The following is a 21,349-nucleotide window of genomic DNA, read 5'->3' as shown; positions in this document are numbered from 1 at the left end:
TTCTGATTACTGATGAGCTTGAGCAACTTCTCATGTGTTAATTGGCCATTGGATATTCTTTCGTTGTGAAGTTCCTTTTCTCAAGTCTTGCCCATTTAAAAGTGTTTTTTTTTTTTTATTGATTTGTAGGAGTTTTATCTAGATATAGGGTTTTTGTCCATTATATGTTACAAGTACCTTCTGTTATTCTCTTCATGGTATCTTTGCTAGATGGTTGGCACAATGTTTATAGACTTTTAGTATAGTCAAATTTATTAATTACTTTCTAATGTTTGTTGTTTTATTTTTGAAATATTTGCCCACACTAAGACATGAAAATATTTCTCATTTGAATTTTTTTGCATTCATGTACTTGAACACATTACCTACAAATTATAATAGTTTTCTTTTTTTCAACTTCTCATTTTTTTCTTATCTAATTGTACTGGCTGATACCTTCAGTACTCTAATGAATACAAGGACCTATAGTACTATGATGAATACAATTAACTTACCTTTTTTTAATTGTGGAGGAAAAACTTCTAATTTTTAAAAATTTTTTTTTAGTTGTTGATGGTCCTTTATTTTATTTGCTTATTTATATGTGGTGCTGGGAATCAAGCGCAGTGCCTTATGTGTACAAGGTAAATGCACTACCGCTGAGCTACAAAACTTCTAATATTTTATAGTTAGTATGATGTTTGCTTTAGAGGGTTTTTTTTTTTTTTAAGTTGTATATGGACTCAATGCCTTTATTTGTTTTTTTGTGCTAGGATGGAACCCAGTGCCTCACACTTACAAGGCAAGGGCTCTACCACTGAGCTATAACTCTAGCCCCTGCTTTGGAGGTTTTGATAATTAACTTTTGTTGAATAAAATTCTTTGTAATCTTGGTTTGCTAAGAGTTTTTAATCATGAATTGTATAACATTTTAGCAAAGTGTTTTCTACATTAATTAAATTCATTATATATATGCATAGAAACTCCTTTTTTATTAATATGGTCAATTACATTTACTTTTTTAAGAAATTGAAATACAATTTATATACTATATAGTTTATCATCTTAAAAACCATAATTCTAAAAACCATAATTCAATGGTTTTAGTAAATTCACAAAATCGCATAATCAAGGGCTAGGGGTGTAGCTTGGGTATATGTCTAGCATGTATGAGGCCCTGGCTTGGAGCCCCAGCCCTGCAAAAAAACAAAAAAAAAACACAAAAACAACAACAACAAAAAAATAAAGTATGACTGTTACAACTAATATCAGTACATGTTTATCACTCCCAAAAGAAACCCTGTATTTGTTAGCAGACACTTCATTTTTCCCTTTTCTCAGCCCCTTAACAGCCTCTAATCTAATTTCTGTCTATGGATTTGCCTGTTCTGGATATTTTATATAAATGGAATTATGCAATATGTGATCTTTTTTGACTTATTTCTTTTCATTTAGCATAATGTTTTCAAAGTTCATTCATTTTGTAGCATAGATGAGGACTTTTTTGTCTGGATTTCATTATAGAGATATACCACATTTTATCTGCTCATCAGTTGAGGGACATTTGTGTTATTTTCACCTTTGAATACTTTAAAGTTTTTGTGTAGATACATATTCTCATTGGGTTTCTCTCTAGTCATCATACAGGCACACACAAAAAAATTGTTACGGCAACCTTCACCCCCCAGGGAGACTAAAGTTTGTGGGATATGGGACCATCAGGATCCTGGGTTTGCTTTATTTTTTTCCACTGTATCCTCAATCCCAAATTCAGAGTATATGCCTAATAAGAGATTTTGGAATTGGGATGGCATGCTGGGCAGGTGGAAAGTCAGAAGAAAGATCACACTCTTTACTCCTATGGCCCTTTGCACATTCTGTTTCTTTCTGGAATGATCTTCCCCATTTTTGCCTAGTTAACTCCTATTTATCCTTCATGACTTTTTAAAAATATTATCTTCTCCAGATAGTAACTTGTTGCCTACCTTCATCTCTATTCTAAGCATGGGTCATTGTCCTGTTTTGCAGATTGAGGTCTAGAAACTCGGAGACTTTCTCCCAGGGTTACACAGTGAGTTAACAAAAATGATAATACTGAGTCCCTCTTCCCCTGACTCCTATTTCAAAATTATTCCTACTAACAGTCTTTGGATTCCCTCACCTTAGGCTTTTCAGCTATAAAATGTTAATCCATATTGTCTGGCTCGTTGAGTTTGTTGTGAAGAATCAGGGAGACAGTGAAAGGGCTTCATAAAGAGTTATGCACATATGAGGGTGGTAGTTGTTACTTCTAAAAAGCAATTAACTGAGTTCCAAGTGGCTATGGGACTACATAGCTTTTTCTTTAGTTCTGTCTTGCCTTCCTGACCCAGGAACCCTGTTTCCAGCTGGTGGTCCCCAGCTAGTGAGTATTTGGCCAAAATCGCACAGCACCCAGCCTCCATCTGCCAGCTATATTTCCCTTTTCTCCTTATTTTCCCCTTTTCCTACTTTAGCCAGGGTCTTCCTCTTCTCAAGTCTGGTTTATATTAAACCATTATGCAGTTAGTAGTTTCTTTCATTCAAATCAATCAGAAGGGATCAGGGGTATAATGAAGGGTAAAAGACTTGATCAGGTAGACTGAGTCTTACCACCATGTGCTCTGTGACTCAGGGCAAGTCAGTTTACTTTTTAGGGCCTCTTCCTTCAGGGAGTGGAATTAGATGGTCTCTAAAGTCATTTCCTAGTATTTTATGGGGTTTTCATGAATTAAGTAAACTCTGTGCTGGGTTTTGTTTGAGATTCAGAAATATAATGGTCTTAATGAGAAACCATGATTTTTTTTCCTCAGCTTACTATATTTTGCTTTTTAAAAATTCATCAGTTATAGTTCATACAAGGGATCATACAAGATAGGAAATGACTAGATGGATGGTGGTGTAACAGACTCAGTGCCTTGGGAATTCACAGGGAGAGGAAAGGTCAGGAAATCCTTCCTGAGAGAAGTCTTTGAAAGACAGCTGAGACAGAGAGAAGGAACATTCCAAACAAGCATATTAAAAAACATAAAATGAGCACAAACGTGGAAATAGGAATATGTGAGGTATATTCAAAGGTCATGGGGTACCTTATTTCTGTTTCACAGACTTGGAGAATGTAGGAGCTGGAAGGTCCTTAAGTCCATCCTTCTATGATTTCATTTCCCCTGGCTTTTTCCAATTAGCTAGTCATCCTCTGAGCCATTCTCTGAATCTTCATTACCAGTTTCTTCTGGACTTTACTGTCCATGGTTATGGTATTATATTGTGTAGTCTTTTAATAATATGCAATAGAAATAATGCATAAAATATAATAATATATATAAGCATAAAAAAACAAAATAAATAAAACATTAATGTAGTTTTACTTCCCTAAAATCTTTTAAGTGATTTAAGTGATCAGAACAGAGGGAATTTAGAAACAGAAAGCAGTTTAGAACAGAAAGCAGTTCTAAAGCCCTGTCACATGTCCTACATATTCTAGATGTGAGTGAGACAGAGGGAATTATGTCTTAAATGACTGCTTGACTTGGGCCCTGGTATAACTCTTAGCCTTCTCTTTCTCAAAGCAGCTGCTTCTGGAAGAGAAATTGCCAACTACATAAATAGCTTAAACCCTAGCAATTGGCATGTGGGCAAATGGTTCTTATAATGACACTAAAGAAAGACCTTTGGAATCAGACCTGGATTCAAATCACAGCCTCATTAGAGGCTAAGAGTGAATTATTTAGTAGTAATATTTATTAGTAAGATTGTAATAATGAAGGAAAATAATGTATGTCATGGTACATATACATGGAAATTTCTTAATGTTATTTCTTCTCATTATATCAAAGTATATTTTCTTAATTCAACTTGAAATTCTTTAGGGGAGACAAAGTAGTAGAATGTAAAAGACCTTGCTTTGATTTCATTTACTTAAGATGCTAGGCAAATCTGTACCACAGTTTCCTAATCTACAGGTAAAAATTGCTTCTCAGAATTATGGTGATTATGTGAGATAGTATATATAAAATGTCTATTAAAAACTGTGGGAGGGCTGGGGATATAGCTCGGTGGCATAGTCCTTGCCTAGCATACATGAGGCCCTGGATTTGATCTCCAGCACCACCTCCCCCCATTCTCCTGCAAACAAACAAACTGTAGGATGCCATCTAAGGAACAAATATAGAGCTTTGAGAGTACTTATTTTTCTGGTTTCATAGACTCACCAAATATGGGAGCCAGAAAGGCCCTTAAGATCATCTAGTACATTGTAGCTGGGCCCAATGGTGCATGCCTGTAATCCCAGCTATTAGGGAGGCTGAGGCAACTGGATCACAAGTTTAGGGATAGCCTTAGCAATTTAGCAAGACTCTATTTCAAAATAAAAACCAAAAAGGACTGGGGATAAAGCTCTGGGTTCAATCCCTAGAACCAGGAGATGGAGATCATTTAATTCATCCTCCCCATAGTCCACTTGGGAAAGCAGAGATACTGGACTGTATACTATGATGAGGTAGAAGTAAAACTGACTTGTACTCTAGATCTTGTTTTTTTTTTTTTTCCCATTTTATTGCCTTTAATCAGGTTATGCTGGTTAGTGGGAGGCATGAGGACTTCAGAATTTCTTTTGGCTGATGTGCTGGGCTGCCAGCTGCTTTAAAATAAGGTTAATGAGGGCTGGGTAATCAGTTTCATAGAAGTTGGCCAAGCTGGTGAAATGAAACTTTTATTCCTGTCCTGGAGAGAATTTGCATATCTTAGGCAGGTTCCTTAGACTGCTTGACCAGTTGAGGAAGGTGTCTGATCATTTGTTCCTTTTTTCACTCACTATCTCGGCACCTATTTTGTGCCAGGTATGTGGTAGCCCCTGAGAATTGGTGATGAATTTGACATGGCCCCTGCACCTGGAATTTAGTCTGGTAGAGAAAATAAGCACTTAAAATAGTCAATCACTTTGTTGGTACTGTGGGAACAGAGGAGAAGGTGAAGAACTGCCCAACCTGGAGATCAAGGAGAACTTCCAGAAGAGGACTTGCTCTATATCAGCTGGCTAGTTAGTGGTAAAATCAGGACTAGTAACTATGACAAATGTTCCTTCTGCTCCTTCCTTGCTTTAATTCAGGAAGAATTAAGTTTTTAGACATGTATCTACTCTAAGTCAGGTTGTAGTTAGGCTCTGTAAATACAAATGTAAGTTGGGACAAATCTTGTTCTCTAGGGGAGCCTACAGCTCAGGAAAGAGCTGAAATAAGCATTAAAAACCTAATAATACCCCTCTTCTAAAAATTTCCTCTTCCCTATTTCTCTCACAGCAAATAAAAAGAAGGAGAAGGAGCGGCCAGAAATTTCTCTTCCTTCAGATTTTGAGCACACAATTCATGTTGGTTTTGATGCTGTCACAGGGGAGTTTACGGTGAGTCCTGGTTTACACAAAGCCCTTTGGACCTTTAGAGTTCTGGCTGTGTGCTGTTAGATTCAATTTTTTCTCACCTTGCTGATCTCTTTTTCTTTGCCTAAGACCCTTATTACTGTCTTCTTAACATTCACAAGAGGAGCACTTTCCTATCTCCAAAATTGTATATTCAGAGAATCCTTTTGATTTTCATTTCTTATATAAACCTTTACTGAGGGACCCCATGCAGGCTCTGTGTATGACATAGAGGATGTAGGAGCAAATCAGACATGGTCCTTGCTTAGAAGGAGGTATAAAATGGTAAAGGAGCAAACATATTAAAAAACAACTGTTAAGAGAGGTGTTACAGAAGAGGCTTCTGTAAACTTTAAGGGCACAGAGATGAAGGGATGACTAAGAAGCCCATGTTTATTCAGGGTCCCCTGTAACTATTTCTTCCTGAAACCCTTGCATGTCTGTCTTACAGGGAATGCCAGAGCAGTGGGCCCGCTTGCTTCAGACATCAAATATCACTAAGTCAGAGCAGAAGAAAAACCCGCAGGCTGTTCTGGATGTGTTGGAATTTTACAACTCAAAGAAGACCTCTAACAGTCAGAAGTACATGAGCTTTACAGGTAGGAGGATTATGTCCACATCAGTTGTTGCAAAAGAAGGTTTTAATCAGGGTGGAAAAACTCCACATATTTATTGGTCTGGAGTGAAATAAGAAAGTGGAAAGAGCAAAAGGTGGTATTCTCACTAAGATGGGATTTGGGAATTTGACAACCAAGATGAAGTTTTTTTCCCATCAAACTTGTCTTATTCCAAAACTGCATGTTTTTTAAAAATAGCATGGTGTTATGTAAAAGGAATACTGGCTTTGTGCCAGAGGTCTCGATTTTGACATTCACAAGATTCTATAGTCATTTCATTTCTTTGCGCCTCAAAATGGGAATAATCATTCTGTTTTATTTAGGTTTTTGTTCCTGTGACCAAAATACCTGACAAAAAATAACTTAGAGAAGGGAAAGTTTGTTTCATAGGTTCACAGGTTTAGTTTATGGTCAACCAATTCTATTGCTCTGGGCCCCAGGTGAGGCAGAAGCTTATGGCAAAAGGATGCAATGGAGAGGCACTTCTCACTTCATGGTGGCTGGGAAGAAGACAGATGGCACAGGAAGGCATCGCAGGAAGATGAATCCCCAGTGATTCACCTCCTCTAGCCACGCCCTTCCTGCCTACATTTACTACCCATTCAGTTCATTCAAACTAGGATGGACTTATTGGGTTTCAGATCTCACAATCTAATCATTTCACCTTCAAACATGCCTGCATTAACACAGTTGCTTTAAGGGGGACACCTTATATTTTAAACCATAACAAATTCCTATCTCAAGAGGTTGTAGTGAGAAGTAAATGAGCTCATTGATGTAAAAGCTTTTTATAAGTTATAAAAGCACCATAGAAATGTGGCTATCATTGTCATGATTATTGTTAATATCATTAGTTATTTAATAACATTAATGTGTATCTTTTAAGTTGGCAAAGCCAGTTTCTTCTTCAAGGGACTAATTTTTATCTATCAAATGAAATAAAGCCAACAATTTTAAATGATCCTTAAATATACACTCTTTATAAGGGATTATGTTTTTTATAGCAGAATTGGGATTAGAATCCAATTCCTACACCAGCATCTTTTGAATAACTAGTTTTCTTTAGTAATTTTATTTGGAGCCCCTCCTTCCACAGCAGAGAAATTTTTCTTTTTCTAGGATAACTTATGAGAAGTCTATATTTTTGGAAACTTGCTTTTTATAGCATCTTAGAATGTTAGAGTAAGAAGTACCTTTGTACATACCAGCTCCCCCTTGTTTTTTAGTCACATTAGGAAGACATAGGCCTTCCTAATGTGGCTAAAATAGTAGCAGTGCTAGTCCCTTAGTTCCAAGCCTGGTGTTCTTTGTTCATGCTACCTTCTTCAAAGGGCACTATTGTTGGAAAAGGTGAGAATCAGGATGAACTTGCTGATTTTGAAGGATGCTTCCCCTGCAAGTATCTGGCTTGTATCAAAGGGCACAGATGGTGGAGATGACAGACTGCAGCTTCTCTCATTCTGCCATAGTGGTACCCAGGAGAGGGCCATGCATCTACCCAGCAGTATTTCCTTCCTCGCGTCTGTCACTGCCGGGTCTGTCTCACTTCCTCACTGGATCATTCCAAGGAGGAATTGGGGTAAGGGGATTCTGAATGGGAAGGTTTTCTGGTAGTCAGGAAATTAAGGAGTTTATCAGAGACATCAGATTATAAACTATCTTTGAAATCCTCAGTAGTAAAGTCTTTGGAAGAATCTATTTCCTGCATGCATGTATGTTTGTGTGTGTAAGTTATAGTATGCATATGGAGACATTGCCCAGTAGGTTTGCACATGTTTGAAATTATAGTCTATGTAAGTATTCATGGATGAATATGTATATGGACATGCAAATTCAGATAATTATGTAACTTTCATCTGTACATGCATATATGAACAGTATTTAATATATATTTATAAGTATGTGTGCATCTATTTTTGTGTTTGAACCAATATACACATTATTTATATGTATGTGCAAGATTTTAATTTAGTTGTAGTTGGACATAATACCTTTATTTTATTTATTTTTATGTGGTACTGAGGATCGAACCCAGGGCCTCGCATGTACTAGGTGAGCGCTCCACTGCTGAGCCACAACCTCAGCCCTGCAGGATTTTAATTTTCTAGAAGTTGAAGATGAGGGCCAAGTCTAGGCAAAACTGTATATTTGGTATACTTTCATTTTAATGTCATATCTCTCCTTTCCCTGTTTCTCCTTCTCATACAGTTAATTAGTTATAGTAACACTACCTCAATTTGTGTATTATCTTATGTGAATCTCATAATGCCTTTGGGAATTGGCAGGGCAAGGACTATTATCCCCATTTTACAGACTCAAAGAAGTTTATTAGACTTAGAGAAATTAAATGTCTTACCCAAGGTGACTCAGCTGATAGATGATGGAAGTGTGTTTTAAACTTGGGCCTTTAAACTCAGTGCTGTCCCTAACCCAAGCACAACTCTCCATGCCATTTGGGGCATTAAATTTCCTATTTTTCAACACTAGATTTTCTATTCCAATTAGTAGCTGATGTGTTAGAGAAAAAGTAGGTTAGATTTACAACTTAGTTGAGTATTAACCTTACTTTGCCACTTATTTATGTGACTTTGAACCAGTCTCTTTCTTACTCTCAACCTCAGTTTCCTCATTTGTAAAATGAAGAGAATGGAATACTTTCATCCTGTCATTCTGTACTTTGGAATTTGATTTTGAAATATAGAAATTATATCCATGATCTTTAACAAAAGCAATGTTTACTTGTTTTTTATGGCAATAATAAGTATGTTATAACCAGAATACCCAATCCTCAAAAATACTAGCAGCATGTAAGATTAGGGGTAGTGCAGTGAAGGCATGGTGTTGTACTCCACCTAAACTGATACTCATTTAGATAAGAGAAACAAATGGATTATGTTTAAATTATATCATGAATTGATTTCTTCAAGCCATAGCAGATGATTCAGGGCTTGTTTTAAGAACATATTGCTAGGACTGGTGTTGTAGCTCAGTGGTAGAGTGCTTGCCTGGCATGTGTGAGGCACTGGGTTTGATTCTCAGCACTACATATAAATAAATAAAACAAAGGTCTATCAACAACAACAAGAAATTTTTAATTAATTTTTTAATTTATATATAACAGCGGAATGCATTATAATTCTTACTACATATATAGAGCACAATTTTTCATATCTCTGGTTGTATACAAAGTATATTCACACCAATCTGTGTCTTCATATATGCACTTTGGATAATAATGTCCATCATATTCCACCATCATTTCTAACCCCATGCTCTTTCCCTTCCCCTTCCATCCCTCTTCCCTATCTAGAGTTCGTCTATTCCTCCCATGCTCCTTCTCCCTACCCCACAGTGAGTCAGCCTCCTTATATCAGAGAAAACATTCAGCATTTGGTTTTTTGGGATTGGCTAACTTCACTTGGCGTTATCTTCTCCAACTCCATCCATTTACCTGCAAATGCCATGATTTTATTCTCTTTTATTGCTGAGTAATATTCCATTGTGTATATATGCCACATTTTTTTTATCCACTCATCTGCTGAAGGACATCTAGGTTGGTTTCACAGTTTAGCTATTGTGAATTGTGTGGTATACCTGTAGTATGCTGTTTTTAAGTCCTTTGGGTATAGACCGAGGAAAGAGATAGCTGGGTCAAATGGCAGTTCCATTCCCAGTTTTCCAAGAAATTTTCCATACTGCTTTCAATACTGTCTACACCAATTTGCAGTCCCACCAGCAGTGTATGAATGTATCTTTTTCCCCACATCCTCGCCAACATTTATTGTTGTTTATATTCATAATAGCTGTTATCTGACTGGAGTGAAGTGAAATCTTAGAGTGGTTTGGATTTGCATTTCTCTAATTATTACAGTGATGAATATTTTTTCATATATTTGTTGACAGATTGTATATCCTCTTCTGAGAAGGTCTTTGGCCCATTTATTGATTGGGTTATTTTTTTTTTTTTTGGTGTTTAGCTTTTTGAGTTCTTTATATACCCTAAAGATTAGTGCTCTATCAAAGATAATACCTTGTCTTTAAACTTATTTTCTTACTGAAATTTCCATTGGGTTTGTGTTTTATATTTTGGCAAGTCCAAGATATCATTGATTGAAGGAGGCATCATTCTTTTATTTACCAGTATGGCAGGGGAGGGGACCTGCCAACCAAACCATGAAATGCCTTTAATTGTGGAAACCTCTCCATTTTAGAGCTCTTAATGTGAAAAATGTATGAATTAGAATCAGTGAAATCTGATAATTACTTCATTGGAGGCACTTGATTCTATTCTTAGGAAATAAATTTTTGCTTTTATTGAGACTTAACATGATTAATCTCTCTTTTCTTTGTCTTTCTGGCCCTGTGGGGAATGGTCTTGGATGTACAAGGATCCTTCGTGAAAGCTGAAGCTGTGGGTTGACCATGATTTTGCATAATGGCTCAGGACTGTGCCTTGGATTCTTTTCCTTTAGAACTTCTCTCTACCATTAAAGCCTGCTGATGATATAGCTGATGATGTGGATACAGTTCTAGCATAGATTTAGAATTAAATCATAATTCAAATCTTGAATCCTCTATTTAACCTACATAAACCCCAGGACAAATCACTTCCCTGAACTATAAAATTGATAAAAGTGGATATAATGATAATACTCAGAGCCATAGTGAGGATAATATGTATAAGGTGCTTAGCATGTTATGTGGCCCATACTATCATTCATATTATTATTATTCTGTGAACCTGGGAAGTGCTTGATCAGGTAGACTTCCTTAGCTCTCAAAGGATTAACCACAATTGTTTACTAAGTCTTTTGTCTTTGTTCCTTTGCAGATAAATCAGCTGAAGATTATAATTCTTCTAACACTTTGGTAAGTCTTTTTTTTTTTCCTCTCTTCTGAAATGGGCAGGTTCAGAAGTAAGGGTCAAAAGATATGATAAGGATAAAGCCCGGACTGGGAGGCACTCATCTTGGTCACTCTCCTACATTCAGCTTCAGAATGTCTGTCTATATAATAAAGGAATTGAACTAACAAAAATTGTGCATCCCTTCCAGCTTTAATGCTCTAGAAATTGAAACCTGGGAACCAGAAGATGTGATTTCTAGGCTGTTTTTCGTAGGTAGCTTTGAACATTGGGAAAGCCAGTTTGTCTTTCTGTGCTTTAGATTCCTCATTAATAAGATGAGATATATCTGCCTTGCCTGGATGTGTTTTTAGACACTTGAATTTAGAAGAGTTCCCTCTTTTCAGTAAGGTCTGCAAAACTAGGATTAGAAATTAATTGTTGAAGGGAGCAGATTCTTTTCACTTAAGGTCATTTATTCTGCCTTCTGAAGTTGTAGTGATGTCCTGTAATTTGAAGTGATATTATAGGAATCATTGACAAATTGACTGGGAAGTAATACTAGCTTAACTCCACTTTCAGATTGTATTTTCCAGGGCAATTATGAGTATGAAATGAGATGTTGATGTTTGAAAGGGTCTTATTATAATTGTGACACATATAAGAGAATGTCACTATTATTTATATCTAATATTTTCTCTTATAGAAAGGTGGTTGTGCCATGTTGATTTACTAAATATTTACAAGAGCCCCTACTTTGTGCCAAGTCTTGTGTAGAGTAGTGGTGATACAGAAATGATACTTTGTCTCAATGCCTAGGAACCTTTCAGTCTTACCGAAGACATGAAAGTACAGACAGTTATATTTTAGCATGATAAACTTCATAAGGCCAGAGGCTATGCCTATCTTGTTAATTGCTGTATCTTTGGCATCTGACAGGTTCCATGTTCAGTAAACATTTATTGAATGAAAGATTGGATGTGTCAGAGAAAGCTTATTGATGGTAAATTCTGCACTGAATGAGTTAAAATTAATTCTAGGGCATAAATTAAGGAGGATGAGGATATTCCAGACAGAAAGAGAATTGTATGTGCATGGACTGGAAGTTTATAAGGGAATTGCAAGTGGTTTAATACTGGAATGTGAAGTGTGCAGGGAGTACACGTGGGTGGTGAGTAGGAGTGGTAAGTAGGCCACATCCTGTAGGATTTTGACTTCATCTTAAAGGTAATGAGAACTTAAAGACTTTTAAGCAGGAGAGTAGTAAGGTCTAATGCAATACTGAGTCACCACCAAAATACTTTGAACCATGTTGCTAGCACTGAGAATTGATTGATTCTGAGTCATTTATACCCTTATCAGTTATACTAAAAAAATGTTGACAAGCTGCCTTGTAACATGACAGATCCCTTCTTATTCAGTATCTCTTCATATTTGCTGAAGCTTGATGAGGTGGGTTATTATCTATTATTTTATAGGTTATAAAACTGAAATAGAAAAGGTTTAAGGCAATAGACATCTGATTTTCAGTCTGCACTGCTTTCCCTTGATTCATGCTGCCTTTCATCAAATGGAAGAAATGTGAATAAAAGATGGGAGAAGAATTTGCAAATGTAGGTGTTTGAACAGTGAATCATTGAAGAAAGGGCCTAACAAAGTTGAGTTGTACCTTGTGATTCAAATATCTTTATACATATATAGGAAGAGTGGTAGCTATCGTTTATTAAGTGTCTATTCTGTAATGAACACAGTGTAAATAACTTTCTATATGTTAGCATAATTAGTCCTCACAGTTTGCCTCGTGAAGGAAGTAGTATCCATCCCCATTTCACAGGTACAAAAACTTTCCTGAAGATTTCTAATTAGTGGGACTGGGGTTGTGGCTCATTGGTAGAGTGCTCACCTAACACATGCAAGGCCCTGGGTTCAATCGTAAGCACCACACACACACACACAAAAATAAATAAATAAATAAATAAATAAATAAATAAATAAATAAAGGTATTGTGTCCAACTACAACTAAAAAATAAATATTAAAAAAAAGATTCCTAATTAGTACCAGATTATAACTGGAGTCTTCTGAATCCAGTCCAGGGTTCTTTTCATTGTGGCAAGGAACAGAGAAAGATGTCAGAGAGGTCTTATAAAGGAGAATGCAATGTGTTGTTTGCTAGTGTGGAGGAAGTGCCCTGGGGCTCATGCCATATGGCAGAGAGGATAACACCTGCTTGGTTAAAAACCTGTACTGGTTTAGTATCTACAAATAAAACCAGTCAGGCTCTCAAGGACATTTTCTACCCCAATTCAGAACATTTGTCCCTCTAGTTCGTTGTTCTATCTTTATTTCCTAGTTTTATAGAGAAATAGGATTTTTATTGTGGTAGCATGTCATTGTTCTCCATTTTGGACTCACTTAATTTGTGAAATAATCAAACAAAATTGTTATCTATATAATAAAGATTTTAAAAATTGTGACTCAAAAACATTGACTCTGTCCCACTGTTGATGAGTTAGTAGTAGAAATCAGTTCAAAATTCTGTTCTCCTGAGTATTCATCTATTCATTTATAGAATAAATATTTCCTTAATATCTTTTTTGTGCCAAAATATAGGTGACACAAAAATGAATGTGTGCTACCTTGAGAAAAATATTAATGACTAGGAAGATAAAAGCTCCAAGATATGGCTGCATGAATAATGTGCAATGAGGTCATATTTGATGGAATGGTTTATTCTGCCTGATAGTACAAGGAAAGTTGCACAGGGTACTGGGTCCTGAAGGATTATTCATTTAACAAACATGATCTTTAAGGTTCTTTCCTGCCTAAAATTCTGTTATCTGGGTCTGAGACTTGACTCTAAGATTTTATGCTATTTTAATGCCTTATTCTCATTCATAAAAAGAACATCTACCATATGGTAGATTCTTTGGGTGCTAATGAGTCAAGGGCTAGTAGGGTCTTTGCTCTTGATCTCACAAGTTAGTGATGAATCAGAACATGTAAGCAAACATTTACAAGATAGTTGTCAGATAAACACAAATAATTAGAAAGGGGCAATGCTTTTCTGTCTAGGGATAGGGTGAACAAAGCTGTGCTGTTAAGTTTCTAGTATATCGGGCAAGAAAATTTGAACTTTGTTGTTAGAGTTGAAGAAGTATTGTAAATAAAAGACTGAAATAGTTGGATGTGCATTTTAGTCTAAACTAACGTCTTAGAAATATTACTCTGGAAATTTATTCATGCTCATGGACTAAATTCATGTGCCTATCTCTCTTACTAGACTAAATTTCTTAATTTCAGAAAGATATATTAAAAAATAAAAGCAGCACTTTAGAACTAAACATGACATAAATCAACCATTGTGAGGAATTTGTGGAAGATAAAAAGTAGGTAAGGTCAGATTGATCAGAGCAGAAGCAGTCATAGCTTAAAAGTAAGTGGAAGAGAAAAAAGTAACTTCACAGAAAATGAACTAAAAGAATCTATACATGAAGCAGAAAGTAGTCTTCGATCATCTTCAAGAGTATTAATTAAATTCTACATTTGAAACATCAGGGGTAGTCTCCTCTTTACAGTGAGCAAAAGGCAGCAGATGTATTTGTTTCTAAGCTAAAATCAGGTAATTTTCTAAAGAAACTGCTTCCTTGAGGAAAGCTGCTGCTATGGGCGCAGGGGCCTGAGAGAGAAGCAGAAAAAAACCCCAAGTTAATTGCAGATTTCTACCATAGATACAGAGGAGAAAAAAAAAGTAGCTTTTGCAGCAGAAAAATACATTAAAATTCTCTATACCAAGAATTTCTCATACTTTGATACTTGGGAGGGAGGACTCTCTACACATATCCTTTTCCATATCTACGTATCCTACAGTAACACTTGCTGGTACCTGCCATTCAGAGAGTACAGTGGAGAAGCATACTTACATAGTGCAGGAAAAACTCATGTTGATTACTTACATTGATCAGTCTAGTCCTTCACTTGTAAATATGACCTCTAGATACTTGAGGGAAACAAAACTTTAGAGAGGGACTAAGATAAAGAAATAAAACTAGCCTCAGAGGAAGTAGATAATTCAGGAAAGATAATTGTTCAGAAAAGTTCTATAGATGTTACATCCCCCAAAACACCTGCATTGGAGCTATCAGGGGATAGAAGAGAGTTCTTAGAAATTAAAAAATGTAGTCAGGCACAGAAGCCCACACCTGTAATCCCAGTGACTCCCAGTGACTTGGGAGGCTAAGGCAGGGGGATCACAAGTTTGAGGCTACCCTGGGCAATTTAGCAGGACCCTGTGTCAAATTAAAAAATAAAATAAAATAAAAAAAGAGCTGGGGATATAGTATGAGGCCCTGCATTCAATTCCCAGTACCACATGCACACAGAAAAAAAAGTGTTAAGAAATAAATTCACAGGGCTGGGGTTGTGGCTCAGGGTTTGATCCTCAGCACCACATAAAAATAAATAAATAAAATAAAGGTATTGTGTCCAACTACAATTAAAAAATAAAAATTTCAAAAGAAATAAATTAAATGTATATAAGAGAGAATTAATGATATAAAGTAGAAAAACAGGTGGAAATTTGAAAATAAGGGATAATACAGGGTTAGTTAAGGAGATTTAAGATGACAAATTAGAGAACAGAGGCAGTGGAGTGGGAAAAAAATAATTAAAAGAATAAGAGAAGAAAAATTCCTCAGCTAAAAGAAAGTCTTGGGTAAAAGGTCTATCAATCACCAAGTCAGACAATTGGAAGACACCCAAAGATAAAGAGAAAAATCTTAAAGAGTTTCCAAAGAAAGTATACAGCCACTGTCCAGAGGAACAGTAGCATCAGATGTCTCATTAGCAATAGCAGATAGAGGAGCAATATTTTCAGAAATATGAGGAAAATTATTTAATATCAGGAATTCAATACACAATCAAACTAGCATTCAAGCACCAAGTCAAAATAAAAACATGTTTGGACATGTGAAGATCAATGTCTACCATCCACAGATCATCTTTGAAAGATACCAAATGGTAACAGTAATTACCTCTGGGGTTGATGGTGATTAATAATATTCACTGAAAATTATTTTTTTCAAATTCAGATTAAAAATCAAATAGAACCAGAAGTCTTATAATACATAGATGTCATTCTGAGTTCCTCCTTTGCCATTGTCTTGGCAGTCTTTTTGCTTTTCTGTGTTGGTATTTCTATTTTCTCTGCCCCAGGCCTCCCTTTTGCATTTTGGTAGTACATGTCGTCTAGCAGTTTTGAGAAAATAAATGGGAAATAAATATTAAATATCTTTCAGGTCTTAATATGGGAGTTTCTCCATTTTGCTCTCAAATTTGATTAATACTTTGGCTGATTATAGAATTCTAGACAGGGAATAATTTCCCATCAGATATAGAAAACATTGCATTTCCTTTGTTTAGCTTTCAGTATTGTTAAGTCCAAAGTTATTTCTGCTTTTTTGTATATGACCTACTTTTTGCCACATGGAAAGCTCGTAGGATCTTCTTTGTCATTGTTTGGAAATTTCATAATTATATTCCTGTCTTCGTCTATTTATTGTTCAAGGAGCTTTGTGAACTCTTTCAACCTGGAAACTCAAGGCTTCAGTTCTAGGAAATTTGCTTGAATTATTTCATTGTTTTCTTCTCCTGCTTTCTTTATTCTGTCTTTCTAGAGCTCCTATTTATTTATATTTTGGACCTTTTAGACTTATTCTTAATTTTTCTTACATATTCTCTGTTGTCCTGTTCTTGATTTTTGGGAGACTCCCTCATCTCCATCTTTCAATTTACCTATTGACCTTTCACTTCAGTACTCATGTTTAATTTCCAAGTGCTCTTTCATTTTAAAAAATTATAGCATTGTTTTCTTGTTTCCAGAATTAGTATCTTCTCTTATCTCTGTGGACATTTTGCGGGTCGGGTCAAATCATTTTCTTGAGGGGATTGGAGGTTAAGGAGTAAGTACTGTAGTGCTGAAAAAGACAATAAAACCTGATGTCCTCTGCAGGGCCAGAGAGGACATTAATGATAGGCTTTCTTTTGATGTTTTCTTCTCCTTATTTATTCTGTCCTCACCGCCACCACTCCACCACCATCATTTCCCTAGTTATTTTGATTTCTTCCATGTTTGTGGGAGCTCTTCCTCATATATTTAGCAATCTTTGGAGGTCTACTCATACTTATGACTGGATTATATAAGAAGCTTGCTAGAATTTCTAGCTCAGTAGTGTGGTATTCAGTTAAGTGATTTTAATAAATTTATAGAATTGTTCAGCCATCACCATAATAAAGCTTTTTTTGTTTGTATCACCATAGGATAATCCAGCTGGATTATTTGGAGAAAACTCATATTTTTGACTTTAGAACTTTCCTGTTAGGCAGGTCAGATCTACAGAAGAATCTTCTAATCTGCTTTGGTAATGAAGATCTGACTACAAGTATTCTAAGAGCCTAGTAAGAGAAAAGGTCTAGAAGTCCCAGCATTCACTATGTTTTTGCTGTGGTACTTTTATGTTTGTGCTTGGCATCCCTAATCCAGAAATCCTTTTTTACCATCTCCAGAGACTAAACCTCTAATCTTCAACTAGGGAAGGGAAGGCAGTCACCTACTGGTTGTAGAGCAGGGAGAAGAGATTTAGAGCCTAACTGCTGCTTAAATAGCTTTCAAGGACTCTGCTTTTAGTATTCTTTCCTCTTCTCCACTTTATCTGTAGTTCTGGAAGTATATTGTATTAGCATTTTACTTTAATTTTGAGAATTCTGCAGGCTAGACATATAGATTGGTTTTCAAGCTTTGACCACTTGCAGCTTCATACACAGTCTCCTTGAGTCCTTTCAGCTCATGCCATCTGCTTTGCTTCCTTTTTTGCAGTTCTTGCCTTCTTTTCCTGTTGCCCCCATCCTTGTGAATATAATGTGTTTAAAGGACCATTCCTGATGTTAGTTTTAGTGAGATTTCAGGAATTAGATTACATATATCAATTCCTGGAATGTTCACTTTTTGCTCCATGTATTTCTGTATTTTATTACCTAGAATTTATAATGAGAACCTATTGGTTTTACATGTAATTTTTTAAGTTTACCTTTTATTCTTGTTTTTTAAATTTTATTTATTTATTTTAATTAGGTATATGTGATATCAGAATGCATTTTGATTCATTGTACACAATTGCAGCACAGCGTTTCATTTCTATGGTTGTATACATATAGCTTCACTCCATATGTGCAGTCATACATGTACCTAGGGTAATGTTGTCATCTCATTCCACCATCTTTCCTGCCCCCATGTACCCTCCCTACCCTCACCCCCTCTTGCCCAATAAAAGTTCCTCCATTTTGCCCAGCCTCCCTGCTCCCCATTATGGGTCAGTATCCACTTATCAGAGAGAATATTTGGCCTTTGTTTTTTAGCATGATATTCTCCAGCTCCATCAGTTTACCTGCAAATACCAAAATTTTATTCTCTTTTTAAAAATATTTATTTTTTGTATGGACACATACCTTTAATTTTTTATTGATTTATTTGTGGTGCTGAGGATCAAACCCAGGGCCCCTCATGTACTAGGCAAGCACTCTACTGCTGAGCCCCAACTCCAGCCCCTTTATTCTCTTTGAATGCAGCATAATATTCCATTGTGTATATATACCACAGTTTCTTTATCCATTCATCTATTGAAGGGCATCTAGATTACTTCCACAGTTTAGCTATTGTGAATTGAGCTGCTATGAACATTGATGTGGCTGTGTTACTATTGTATGCTAATTTTAAGTCCTTTGGGTGTGGAGCGAGAAGTGGGATAGCTGGGTCATATGGTGGCTCCATTCCAAGTTTTCTAAGCAATCTCCATACTGCTTTCCAGATTGGTTGCACCAATTTGCAGTCCCACCAGCAATGTATGTGTGTGCCTCTTCTCCTACATCCTCACCAACATTTATTGTTGTCTGTATTCCTGATAGCTGCCATTCTGACAGGCATGAGACGAAATCTAAGAGTAGTTTTGATTTGCATTTCTCTAGTTACTAGAGATGTTGAACAGTTTTTCATATATTTATTGATCAAGTGTATATCTTCTTCTGAGAAGTGTCTGTTCAGGTCCTAAGCCTATTTATTGATTGCGTTGTTTGGTTTTTTTGGTGTTAAGTTTTTTGAGTCTTTATATATCCTGGAGCTAGTGCTCTGACTGATGTGTGTGTGGCAAAAATTTGCTTCCAAAATGTAGACTCTCCATTCACCTCATTGATTGTTTCTTTTGCTGAGAAGACCTTTTTAGTTTGAGTCCATCTTATTTATTAATTCTTTTTATATTTTTATTTTTTAGTTGTAGGACACAATACCTTTATTTTATTTATTTATTTATTATTTTATTTATTATTTATGTGGTGCTGAGGATCGAACCCAGTGCCCCATGCATGCAAGGCAAGTGGTCTATCTCTGAGCCACAACCCTAGCCACCCCCCCACTTATTTATTTTTTTATGTAATTTTTTATTTATATATGACAGAAGAATGCATTACAATTCTTATTATATAGAGAGAGTACAATTTTTCATATCTCTGGTTGTATACATAGTCTATTCACACCAATTCATGTCTTTATACCTGTACTTTGGATAGTAATGATCATAACATTCCACCATCATTAATTTCCCCATGCCCCCCTGCCTTCCCCTCACACCCCTCTGCCCTATCTAGAGTTTGTCTATTCCTCCCATTTTCCCGCTTCTTATCCCACTATGAATCATCCTCCTTATATCAAAGAAAACATTCGGCATTTGGGTTTTTTGGGATTGGCTAACTTCACTTAGCATTATCTTCTCCAACTCTTATCCATTTACCTGCAAATGCCATGATTTTATTCTCTTTTATTGCTGAGTAATATACCATTGTGTATATATACCACATTTTTTTTTTTATCCTTCATCTATTAAAAGACATTTAGGTTGGTTCCACAGTTTAGCTGTTGTGAATTATGCTGCTATAAACATTGATGTGGCTGTGTCCCTGTAGTATGCTGTTTTTCAGTCCTTTGGGTATAGACTGAGGAGAGCTAGCTCCCGCTCCCATTTATTACTGATTTTATTTCTTGCACTTTAGGAGTCTTGTTAAGGAAGTCAGGGCCTAATCCAACATGATGAAGATTTGGGCCTCCTTTTTCCTCCTTTTTCTTTGGACTAATTTCTAGGTCCTTTATCCACTTTAAGTTAAATTTTATGCCTGTTGAGAGATAGAGGTTTATTTTCATTTTGCTGCATATGGATTTCCAGTTCTCCAAGGACCATTTGTTGAACAGGCTATCTTTTTTTCCATTGTATATTTTTGTCTAGTATGAGATAACCGTATTTATGTGGGTTTGTCTCTGTGTCTTCTATTCGGTACCATTGGTCTACATGTCTATTTTGGTACAAATACCATGCTGTTTTTGTTACTATAGCTTTGTAGTATAGTTTAAGGTCTGGTATTGTGATGCCTCTTGCTTCACTCTTCTTGCTAAGGATTGCTTTGGCTATTCTGCGTCTCTTATTTTTCCAAATGAATTTCATGATCGCTTTTTCTATTTCTATAAGGAATGATGGGATTTTAATTGGAATTGCATTGAATCTGTATAGCACTTTGGGTAGTATGGCCATTTTGACAATATTAAGTTTACTTTTTAAAGCTGTTCTATTGAGGTATGATTTACAATTTAATTTTAAATGTAAAATTCAGTGATTTTAATAAATGTATAGAGTTGTATAGCCATCAGCCCCCCAAATTTTCCTTGTGCCCTTTTACCAAACTCCCATGCTCAGCTACCAGTTGCTTTCTGTCTATAAATTTGCCTTTAGACAGTTTATATAAATTCATATATCGTGTAGTCTTTGTGTACAGCTTTTTTTTTTTTTTACTTAACATAATGCTTTTGAGGTCCATCCATGTATCAGTACTTCATTCCTTTTTATATTTAAATAGTATATCATTGTAAGGATATCTTACATTTTATGTATCCCTCATCAGATGATATCCACTTTGACCTGTTTCCACATTTTGCCTATAACGCATAATGTTGTTGTGAACATTTATGTTCAGGCTTTGTGTGGATAAATGCTTTTGCTTCTCTTGGTTATATACCTAAGAAGTAGAATTGCTGTGTCATAGGGTAACTTTATGTTTAACTTTTTGTGGAATAGCCAGACTGTTTTCTATAACATTGGCATCATTTTACATTCCCACCAGCAATTAAGAAGGTTCTAATTTCTCTACATCTTTGCCCATACTTGTTATTTTCTGTTTTTTGATTATAGTCATCTTAGTGGGTGTGAAGTAGTATCTCATTGTGGTTTTATTTACATTTCCTAGTGAATAATGATGTCAAGCATCTTTTCATGTGCTTATTGGCCATTTGTGTTCTTTTTTGGAGAAATGTCTTTCCCATTGTTGATCTCTAGTTTAATTCCATTGTGTCAAGTAATATATTTGAAGTGATTTCATTTCTTTTAAG

General features: G+C 35.8%; 1 protein-coding gene across 3 annotated transcripts in view; it reads left to right on the top strand.

The window, feature by feature from the left end:
• The window catches only part of Pak1 (p21 (RAC1) activated kinase 1), a 147,781-nt gene that overhangs the window by 86,147 nt on the left and 40,285 nt on the right, over positions 1–21,349 (top strand). For all 3 annotated transcript variants that reach the window (XM_077797632.1, XM_026387269.2, XM_026387267.2), the window contains exons 3-5: positions 5,295–5,395; positions 5,862–6,009; positions 10,859–10,896. In XM_077797632.1, the coding sequence (XP_077653758.1) occupies positions 5,295–5,395; positions 5,862–6,009; positions 10,859–10,896 (287 nt within the window). The remainder of the gene's footprint in view (positions 1–5,294; positions 5,396–5,861; positions 6,010–10,858; positions 10,897–21,349) is intronic.

The sequence above is a fragment of the Urocitellus parryii genome, chromosome 4, assembly GCF_045843805.1.
Source record: "Urocitellus parryii isolate mUroPar1 chromosome 4, mUroPar1.hap1, whole genome shotgun sequence".
Taxonomy (NCBI): domain Eukaryota; kingdom Metazoa; phylum Chordata; class Mammalia; order Rodentia; family Sciuridae; genus Urocitellus; species Urocitellus parryii.
The sequence above is the reverse complement of the archived record's forward strand: the minus strand, read 5'-3'. Positions and strand labels throughout refer to the sequence as shown.